Source organism: Pteropus alecto, unplaced genomic scaffold (genome assembly GCF_000325575.1).
Source record: "Pteropus alecto unplaced genomic scaffold, ASM32557v1 scaffold60, whole genome shotgun sequence".
Lineage (NCBI taxonomy): Eukaryota > Metazoa > Chordata > Mammalia > Chiroptera > Pteropodidae > Pteropus > Pteropus alecto.
The window spans coordinates 3,198,449-3,209,269 of record NW_006430726.1 but is presented as its reverse complement, the minus strand read 5'-3'; the positions used below and the strand labels follow the sequence as shown (position 1 = coordinate 3,209,269).

General features: G+C 53.9%; 1 protein-coding gene across 1 annotated transcript in view; it reads left to right on the top strand.

Annotated features, from left to right (window-relative positions):
• The first annotated feature begins 8,847 nt into the window (after positions 1-8,847).
• Positions 8,848-10,821, top strand: part of ANPEP (alanyl aminopeptidase, membrane) — a 16,427-nt gene continuing 14,453 nt past the window's right edge. Inside the window, exons 1-3 of the mRNA XM_006905350.3 lie at positions 8,848-9,672; positions 10,172-10,314; positions 10,427-10,566. Of these exons, the coding sequence (XP_006905412.1) occupies positions 9,053-9,672; positions 10,172-10,314; positions 10,427-10,566 (903 nt within the window). The 5' untranslated portion in view covers positions 8,848-9,052. The remainder of the gene's footprint in view (positions 9,673-10,171; positions 10,315-10,426; positions 10,567-10,821) is intronic.

Sequence of the window (10,821 nt, the reverse complement as noted above, 5' to 3'; positions counted from 1 at the left end):
TGGTTCGTATTAAAATGATTTGTGGGAGCTCTTTATGTATTAGAGAAATCAGCCCTTTACCTATGTTCTCCCAGTTTAAAGTTTGTTTTTTTTCTTTTTTTTTTTTTTGACTTATGTAGTAAAGTGTATCATTGTTTTCTTTTTAGGCTTTAGGTTTTGTATAATATTTAGAAAGGACTTCCCCACCCTAGGATTTCATTTCAGTCCTACCATGGTTCATTGGGTACTTAGAAAACATGATTTGTTTTTCATGGTGGGATAGTAGTTCATCATATAGGAAGACCATAATTTATTTAATCAATCATCTATGTAGCTGAACATTTAGGCTATATCTGAGTTTCCTGAATTATAAATAATAATACAGTGAAAAGCCTTTTCCATAAATATTCTATTTCATCCGACTAAATGCCTGAAAGTAACTTCGTGTCCTCATACTGCCCTCCAGAAGGTCAGGCTACACTCTGCCAGGTGGCACGTTTACTCCTCTCCAGATGCCCTCAGAGCCTAAGGCAGAGAGGCAGGAACCAGGGTTGAAGTTCTTCTCCTAGCCTGACTGAGTCTTTCCTTGGTATGGCAGCTAGAGAAGAGATTGTGTCAAACATGCTGGAGGAGGGGTCAGGCCAGATGATACTGGAGGGAGAGAGGGACGACCTCAGATCGTTACTGGAGTCTCACTCAGTCTGCTTTCTCTGACCCTACACACAATTCCATATTCCAATAAAGTGCAGCCTGGCTTTTAAGAGCCCAGCAGCAAATGAGGAAGGGGAAGCAAAGCTGCTCATAGAAGGCACCCTGGCCCACCACGTAGTTTCCAAAGAAAGAGCAAATGAAGTATAATAAAAGCAGTCCATCAGAAAGCAACCAGCCTGGATCATTCAGTGTAGTGCTGACCTTGTCCCACAGATCTCCGATGGGTGAGAAAGAGCTGATTTGTCTGGGTGATCTTAAATTTGCTTCTAAAGCTGAGAGTCTGGAAGGCATCTTGAAGGTTATGGTAGGCAGAATAATGCCCGCAAAGGGGAATTAAAGTTGCAGATAGAATTAAAATTGCTTTTCTTTCAGCTAACCTTAAAATTGAGGTATTATCTTTTATTGTCCAACTGTAATGGACAATGTAATCACCACGATCCTTAAAAGGTGAAGCAGAGGCAGGAGAAAAGTTAGTGTCAGACTCATGTGATGTCAGAAAGACCGAAGAGGCTGGGCTGTGGAAATGGTAGGGGCCACAAGCCAAGGGATGTGGGTGCCTCTAGAAGCTGGAAAAGGCCAAACACGGGCGTTCCCTGGGCATCCAGAAGAAAGCCCGGCAGACACCCTTAAATGTGGCCTAGTGAGACCCATCTTGGACTTGATTTACAAAACTGCAAAATAAGGAATGTGCAGTTTTGAATTTGTGTTGACTTGTTACAGCAGCCACAAGAACGGAATACTGATACCTGGCATTGCTCAGGAGAAAGATGCTCAGAGGAGGGCCCTGCCTCCGGAAGCGCAATGTGGGTGAGAAGCCCTTTGCCCCCGCTCCCTCCCAGCATTTTATTTGCTAGGTGCAGGTCCTTTCCTGCCTTCTTACCAGTGAGCCTCCACATTCACGGGAGTTAGATTATTTCCTGGCAAGATTCAGTTATCCAGAACACCCATCTTGGGGTGGGGGGAAGATGTGCTATCTGGATGCGTGGGTCTCTCCCCCACAACTACAAGGGCCAAGTTCTCTGTCTCTCCCCCAGTGGCACATGCGGTCCAGATGTGGAGGGGCGGGGCCCTGTGGCTGGGCCACAGGGGGTTCGGTGAAGGGGAGGGGCGCAGGAGACCAGGAACCAAAGAATGACTCTGGGCCCCGCGGCCCGGGCCATTGGGGGGTGGCTCCCCAACCTTGGGGGCTCTGGGGTTGCCGGCAGGCAGGCGAGGGAGTCCGGGCGCAGCTGCGAGCTGCCTGAAGGGGTTAAGCCGTGAGGAGTAGTGGTTGGGTCAGGTTACTTCCCTTTAAAAAGCCGGGGAAAGGAGGAGTCAGGTCCTCGTGGAGCCGTGCTGGTGCCTAGTAAGGCTGGTTGTCCCGGGAGGAGGCTCCCGCCGCCAAGGCAAGTGGAGCGCGATGGAGGGGCTCCGAGGAGGGGGCACAGGCGGTCGGGGGGGCTGTGGCCGGAATGAAGCAGGAGATCCAACACCAGTGCACGCAGGGCACCCCATGTCTGCTGCCGACGGAAGAGCCAAGAATTCCTTTGGCCAAGATCCGGGGGTGAGATCTGGCCCAGTCAGGGCAGGAGACTTCCCACCTGGAGAGGTGGCGCCCAGGGCGGGGAGGGGGCTGCTGGAGACTCTAGGGGAGGAAAGGTGGGGAGACCCGGCTGGTGGGGCCGACTGCACCCTGCTGGGGTCTGGGGCTGGGTGGTAGGACGAAAGGTACCTGCCTGGTGACTGCTGCAGGCTTAGTCTCATAGTGAGTGGGGCGGAGCAGGAGAGGCAGCAAGAAGTGGCCCAGGGGCCTCTTCTTCACCTCTGAAATTTTGCTTCTGTTCAAAGCCCTCCCCAGCCCCTCTGAGAGGAGGAAAGGGCGCTCCTGTTTTCAGTAACCCGTTTTGCAATCCTACTGTCTGGCTCCTTGCACCCTCCATATCAGGATGTGGGCTTCCCCATCTGGGAACCGAAGCTCCAGGATTGTGGGGCACTCTTCTGACAGTGGGAGACAGATCAAGGTTCCCACTGCAGCCTGCCTTATTCTGGCAAGGGGTCCTCCAAACAGGGCCAGTGGGGTGCTTTCGCTGCACCTCCAAACCCCAGCAATGCAACAGGCAGGGTGTGGTGTGCACGTCGGCCCTGCCTTAGGGTTTCATGATTTGAATTCCCTCCTGACATCCCTGCCTGGGGACCACAGCAGCCAGGCCCTGTTAGATGGTGGTCAGAGCCCTGGGCTCAGACCAGAGGTCTGATTGTAGCTTAGTGTCTAAATGACCTGGAGCTCCCAGGCCTTGGCATATGCACCTGTAAAACTGGAGTCTTCGATCTGATGGGCCCTCAGGTCATCTGTTCTTGAGGCTGGGCAGTAGACCTGTGAGGTGAGGGGGGGGGGAAGAATGTGGGCATGGCAAAGAGAAAGTGGGGATGGGCCTCCAATGCGCCCGAAGACCGGCCCCTACCCTTGGAGGCAGGGGGCTTGGGGAAGGCAGGTGACTCCTACCTGTCTTGCAGTGGGCTGGCATCTGGGCCCATGTCCAGCCGTAGTCCACTAAGTCCCCTGTGGAGTCCTGGAGTCTCAGGCTGGACTGTGGGTGGAAGAAGGCTGCCTGAGAGCTGCTCCCATTTCAGGGATGGGGAAGCAGGCTTAACTGCCTAAGGCAGTGCGGCCCCCTGCTCTGTGCTTCGCCAGAGCCTCCGGGCCGGCCCGTGGGGCCCAGCTTTTTGCCACTCCCACAGCCCAAGTCTCCAGCCCCTTTGCTTCAAGAATTCTATGGTAAGCACTCTGAGGAGATAGTCAGGGGTTTCTGCGGGGGAAGGGGCTGTGGCGTTAGAATTGGGCCTAGTTCCTAGGCTGTGGCTCTGATGGAAGATCCAGGACTCCTTGCTGGGGGCTGCTCGAGAGTCCGGGATGGATGGCATGGATAGTGGGCCCACTGCTCACACCAAGGCCCCTTGATGCCTTCATCCACACTGGCCAACACGCATCACCCCCAGCCTGGGTCTGTCATCAGAGACCCTACAGTAGCTCCCGCTGCACCCTTGGAAGCAGAGCCAGGGTCCTCCACAGGCCTGTGTCTGGTAGCAGCCTCAGTGTTCCCCTGCTCAAAAGAAGTCCCACTTCCCAGAACCACCCGCCGCTCCCGGTCCTGGTTGGGGATAGGGCGTTCTTAGCTGGCTTCCACCAGGTTTCCAGTCTCTCAGCCATTCCTTGCATCAGCTACTACTGCCCTTTACTGTGCCTAGTCAGAAGAAGGGACCCAGTTTCCCTAAAAGATGGTCCAACCTTTCACCCCACCCAGATCTGCCTTTTGTAACTTGGTATCATGTGTTGTTATACTAAAGTGAGTGAGTGGTCTCTAACCCTCCTGGGCACTGCACAGTAGATGACGCAGGGAGGGGGCGATATGGGAACATGCTTTAGGAGCATGTGTAGTTAAGCCTGTAGAGCCTGCCACTGACCACTAACTAGCTGTGTGACCTTGGGCAAGCCACTTAACCTCTCTGTGCCTTAGTTTCCTCAGCTGCCAAATGGTGGTGATTATCTTGGGGGATAATCAGGATCTGCAGGATCTGCAGCCTAGAATGACTCCTACACTGCTGGTGTACCTCCCCAACCCCATAAGGGCCCCTCTGTTCCTTACCCCCTGAGTGCCCTGCATTGGGCTCAAGGGGCCACGACAGGTGCTGACTTCCTATCAGGGAGCTTTCTAAGGTTCTCACAGGATGCACAGTGTCCAAGGCTCCCAGAGGAAGCACCCTGGGGTCTGGCTCAGGCCCAGCCTCATGCAGCTGTGGGCGGAGACCTCAGAAGCCTGGAGAAGGCCAGGGGCCTGAGGGGTCAGAGTGTACCCTACACTGGGGCCCCAGCCCCAGCCTTGTCCTCACCCCCCACTCACTGCACCTTCAGAGCAGACATGTGGGCTTCAGGTTATCCCCTACCTCCCAACCCAGCCAGCCCTACATCTGACAGGATGTAGAAGCGGTGCTGAGTGAGTGTGAACAGCAATCAGTGCACCCAGCAATCGGTGAGGGGCCTGGATCGCACAGTACTTGGCCTGACTGCTGGTCCTCAGCTCTCCCCACCACAGTCCCTCCCTGGGGACTGATATTTTCATGTTTGAACATTGGGCAACGTCACATCTGAGACAAAGCTGCCTTATTTCAGTTGATGTCGTCTGCATATGTGGCTCCGCCTTTAATGTTCTCTTGCTTGATCATTGTCAACCTTGATATTTTTTTCTTCCTAATTTAGAGGAACTTTTGTTCTCCGAACCAAGACATAGATAGGGCAGAATTGTATAAACCCATGGGAAGGCTGCTTTGGTTGACATGAGGCTGGAGGTACTTGGTTTCTTCCCGTGTCAAGAGACAAACAGGAAAGGGAACCCAAACATTTTTTTCACCTGCAGAAAAGTCCCACTCCAGAGACAACCTGCAGGTGATGCCACCCCCAGAATCACGCATAATGGAGCAGTGATTCCCAAAGTGATTGCGACTATACAAGATGATTTTAGATGAGCAGTTTTTAAATCATTAGTCAGGAATTGAATCATATATCGGAAAAAAATATACGTAATGCATCCGACCATGATGCCATGATCATTATTACTCAGAAGGAGGGTAAGTAGTGAATTGATTTAAAGAAAAATATTAAGTAAACCATATGCAGGAGGATCACAGATACAGCCAAACTCGCAAAGTTGGTGTGCACAATCTAGGACCCTGAAGAGAGTAGCGGGGGAGGGGAAACGTGTCCCGAGGATCAAGAGGCTGAGTTCACGCTGATTCATCTTGCACCACCAGTCTCTCATTTTCTTGTTGATACATCGGTTCCACGAGCATGTGTCACCCGCCGGCTGTGTCCCTGGTGCTTGGGGAGTCGGATACTATCCTCATGGTGCTCAGAGTCTCAGGGGTGCTGGAGGGGCTGTCCTGGGCCAGCATCACTGAAGCGAGCCTCTAGCATGAGTTGAGGAAACACAGAAGCTTTCCAGGCCCAAAGAGCAGCTCGTGTGGGGCCACTGGCGGGGGGAAGAGCCTTGTGGGCTTGAGGAACCAAAAGAGGCCAGTAGGGCAGAGGAGAGAGGGTGACATGGGTAGAGGGCTTTAGATGAGACCAGAGAATCAGCAGGGGCTGGATCACGCCAGACCTATAAGCCACGGAAAGGATTGTAGACACTATCGTTCACTTTGCCAACATTTATTGGGCTTCTAACTTGTGCTAGGCATGGAGGGGTATACGAAGTCACAGAGCCTTCCCTCTGTGGTACCTAGGTTTAGGAGGCTTTGAACATGTAGATGGCCTTTTCCTAAGCGCTGTGATAGAGATATAAACCAGAAGCCAGGGAAGTACAGAGGGGCTGCCATACATGAGAAAGCAGTGACAGCTGAGTTTTGGAGGATGAGTAGGAGTTTGACAGGAGGGAGAGGAAAGATACTCTTGGCAGCCCAAACAGGATGAGCGAAAGCACAGAGATATGAAAAAAATGCCAGCAGCTGAAGACACAGTGGGTATTGGAAATAGAGGCCAGAGGGTCGAGTTCACAGAAGGTCTTGAGGCTCAAGGCAGAATTGAGGTTTCATTCCATGGCCAGTGAGGAGCTAGAGACCAGGCTTGAGCAGGAGAGGAAGAGTCCTCTGCCAAGATGTGTGACGGGGCTGAGTGACGGGGTTGGGTGCCAGGGAAGGGCAGCACTGCCACCACTACCTGCTGGCGTGTGGAGATGGTCAGGCCTGTGCCGCAGCAGAGGGCTGAAGGAGGCGGCCCTTTTCAGTATTACAGGTGTGGGTGCTGTGGCATATGCGCCTCTCTGTGCCCCTGGCCTGGGCTGGCCTTGTGCCCAGAGCAGGGACCTCTCATTACAGGGCAGTGGACTGCCTGCTGTGCCAACTTTGAAGACCAGAGGCCCTTTCCAAAAGAGTAAATATTCCAGGCAGCTGGGCCGTGGTCTGTGTCCAAAGCAAACAGGAAGAGACACTGTGGGCCAGGCGGGGCCTCTTTCTTTGTTTGGAGAAGGGATTAGGCCAAGCGGATTTGTGGGTCTTTCTGCTGCAAGGGTAGGAGGGGGCTGCAGGCCTAGTCAGGGACACGGTGAAACAAACCGTGATTCAGGAGAATGCATGTGTCCTGGGTGCCAGCCTTTGGGGGTACTATAAAGATGGCCTCCCTTGGAAAATTCTAGCCCTGATGGAACTGGGAGCACATGCTATGTCACTGTTGAGTGTCACCGTTCCCTCTGTCACCATGCCCAAGTTGCAGCCCCGCCCTGGGCACTTGACTTCCTACTAGTGTCCCTTAGGCGTCAGCCCAGGCCTGACACGAGTGGCTGCCGGTCACTGCAGTGGGACGTCTACACTGCCCAGACCAGGGCCCTGGGGGCAGGTCTCCAGAGAGAAAGGGGTAAATGCTGGGGACTCAGAGCACCCTCCATCTGAAAGGTGGGCACCCAGGATTCTCCTGAAGACCCAGCACTCAGATTCTGGTCTCCGCTGGCAAGATGACAGGTGGCAGTCATTCACTCTTGCACTCGTGCCTAAATGAATTCACGTATACAGCCATCCAGTTCATGTACATATTTACTCACCAAGCCTTCATGCAGTCTCAGGGACAGGGAGTGGCAGATGAATGAGATCCACAAGGTGCTGATAAGCTGATGGGGCAGACGGACATGAGTCCTGAGACACATTTGGCACCCCCTACGTGTGTGTGCCACAAATGGAAAAGGGCTCAGAGAAGTGGACAGGTAGTTCTCCCAGGGCAGCAGTAGGGCAGGGACAGAAGTGGAGATGCCCATTCAGACATGTGTTCATTCACTCAGCAAGTATGTATTGAGCACCTGCTATACGCCAGGCATGTGCCAGAAGCAGCCCAAGGCCCTGCCCTCACAGGGCCTCCGGTCCATTGATGAGACAGGTAGGACTCAAGTCATCAACCACACAGATCAAATGGAAATGTGCTGAGTGATAGGGCTTTGAAGAAGAGGTTCGTGGTGCAAGACTTGAAGGATGAACAGGAATTAACCAGGGCAAGAAGGGAAAGAAGATGACCCAGGCAGCGGGAATAGTATGTGCAAAGGTCCTGTGGTGAAGGGACTGGATAAAGGCCAGAATGGCTGGAGAACCGAAACGGGGGTGTATGGTGAGAATGAGGCTGGACAGTGGGCAGGCAGATAGCACCTGAACTTGCAGGTTCCTTTAGAAAATTTAGTCTGGATTCCAAGACCAAAAGGAAGATTTAAAGTAGTAGTAGAAAATAATGATCCAATTTGTGTAGTGAACAGGTTTGAGGGGGCTTGAGTGGAAGTGGGGCGTCCATGAGGGTACAGCAGTGTCCACAGAAACAATGAGCGTGGCTTTGACCAAGGACATGGTGAGAGCGAGGAATGGGGAGTTGGATGTGGGGGTGAGTCAGTGAGTGGTATCAAGGTCTGAGAAACTGGACTGGCAGATGAAACATCATTTTTCTCTAAGGACATATTTTATTGAGTATGAGAAGCAATATCTTCATTTCTACCAAGGATAGGAAGAGTCAGTGGGTGAACTCCAAGTAAGAAAGGAGGGCATGATTTTTAGGTTCTACTCTGTGGTGTTTAATATGTTTTCCCATTAAAGCTGTCCATCAAACCTCAGAGGTAAATACTATTATTATTTATGAGAAAAGAGTTCTCAGATAAAGCTACCTGTCCAAGGTCACTGCTGGGATGAGGTTAGTTTCCACCAGTCTTCTCTATTAAAAAAGCAATAGAACAGTTTATTCTTCTTGGTGAGTTGATAATTGAGGAGAAAGGTTTTGGCAAGAAGGGAAAGGCGGGGCACCTGGGATCCGCCCTGCTCAGGAGGAACGCAGGGGAGGCTGGGAGCGTGTCACCGCGGAGCTCGAGCCAGGTATCCTTCCAGCAGCTGACCGCAGGGGAGACCCAGTGTGTTCTTGGCCCAGAAACCGACTATCCCCTTGTCTCCCACCTCTTGGTCCTGGGAAGTCCTTCCCTGATCTAACCTCAGTCCTCCTGCTTCCGTCCCCACTGTCGCATCGTGAACACAGATCAGTGGCACCTGGTCACTCCCATACTCTTCTGGGCCCGCAGCCTACCCTGTAACCTTCAGCCTTCGGTCGGTCGGTCTGTCGGGCTCCAGGGCAGCCTACAGCCTCTAACCAGACACTTTGCTCCCAGCAGGTGGACTGCTCCTGGATCTCTTCTCCGGAGCCTGGGCAGAGCACGCCCTTGCCCAGTCCAGTGACCTTTGCCTGTCTGAGCCCTGGTTAATTTTTGCCCAGTTTGAGGCCATTGGGACTCCTCCTCTCTGGGATATAAGCCTGACCCAAAGCCATTCTTTTCTCTGCCTGCCGTGAGCCTCCCTGAGCTCCCTCCTCACCCTCACCATGGCCAAGGGCTTCTACATTTCCAAGTCCCTGGGCATCCTGGCCATCCTCCTAGGCGTGGCAGCCATGTGCACCATCATCGCACTGTCGATTGTGTATGCTCAGGAGAAGAACAAGAATGTCGAGAACTCTTCCCAGGCCCCCACCAGCCCCGCCACCAGCCCTGCCACCAGCCCCGCCACCACCGTGGCCACCACCTTGGACCAGAGCGAGCCGTGGAACCAATACCGCCTCCCACAGACACTGGCGCCTGAGTCCTACCAGGTGACTCTGAGGCCTTACCTCACCCCCAACGAGAATGGACTGTACATCTTCAAGGGCTCAAGCACTGTCCGCTTCATCTGCAAGGAGCCTACCAACGTCATCATCATCCATAGCAAGAAGCTCAACTACACCACCACGGAAGGGCACAGGGTGGTCCTGCGGGGTGTGGGGAGCTCCCAGGCCCCCGCCATCGACAGGACTGAGCTGGTAGAACTCACCGAGTACCTGGTGGTGCACCTCAAGGACTCGCTGCAGGCAGGCAGCCTGTACGAGATGGACAGTGAGTTTGAGGGGGAGCTGGCTGATGACCTGGCAGGCTTCTACCGCAGCGAGTACACGGACGGCGATGTCAAAAAGTAAGTTGGAGCTGAGTCTGCCCAGCGGGGGCAGATCTCAGTGCTGAGGCAGGGCTGGAGCCTGGGGCCGAGGAAGGGCTTGGGTTTGATGCCTTTGAACCATCTGGAGCCCTCAGCTGGCCCAGTGTTCCATCCACAGCTCTGGTGGACCAGCTGCCAAGGCTACAAACCCTTTCCCTGAGGACCTCCCCACCCCACATTAGAGAGTCAGGGATAATGGTAGAGGTGCCCCCTTGGATAGATAGGAAAACCGAGCCTCAGAGGAGAGAAATGTGCCTGAGGTCTCCCAGCTAATACAGGGATGGAGCCTGCCAGGATTTTGACCCTGAGTCTAGGAGCTCCTATCTCCCAGAGCCAGCTGGCCTGTTGGCTCTGGTAGGAGGCTGCGTGGGGGAGGCGGGGAGGGAAGGGACTAGGCTTTTCCTGCACTTGGCTCCCTACCCCTGCTGTGGGTGCCGGCATTTCTGCCGGCACACCGTCTAACACCCTGGTTTGGCAGGGTGTTGGCCACGACACAGATGGAGGCTACAGATGCCCGGAAATCCTTTCCATGCTTTGACGAGCCGGCCATGAAGGCCACGTTTAACATCACCCTCATTCACCCCAGTAACCTCACGGCCCTGTCCAACATGCTGCCCAAAGGTGAGTGGGTCTGTTCTGGAGCCACGCAGCCTTGGGAAGCCAGCACCCCAGGGCTGGGGTGCAGGGCAGGGGAGAGGGTGCATGCCCACATGCCTGAATGCTCCATGCCCAGGTCCCAGTGTCCCGCTTACGGAAGACCCCACCTGGAACGTCACTGAGTTCCACACCACGCCTGTAATGTCCACGTACCTGCTGGCCTACATCGTTAGCGAGTTCACATGTGTGGAGGAGATGGCGTCTAATAGTGTCCTGGTACGAAGCTGGGCCCACCTGTCCTTCCCCAGGATTGGCCGTGCCTGAGGGATGTTCCTTTTGTCCTCATCCCTGTCCCAGCCACTGAGTCGTTAGGCTAGTGTTTGAATCTCAGCTCTGAGTCATCGTAGGTGAGTTCTGGGACCCTCAGTCCCTGCATCTGAAAAATAGGTCCCTCCTCATGAGGGGAGTTGCCAACCTGTGGGTGCCAGATGGACAGTGGCTGTGATCGTTATTCCCCAAAGGCTCCTCCAT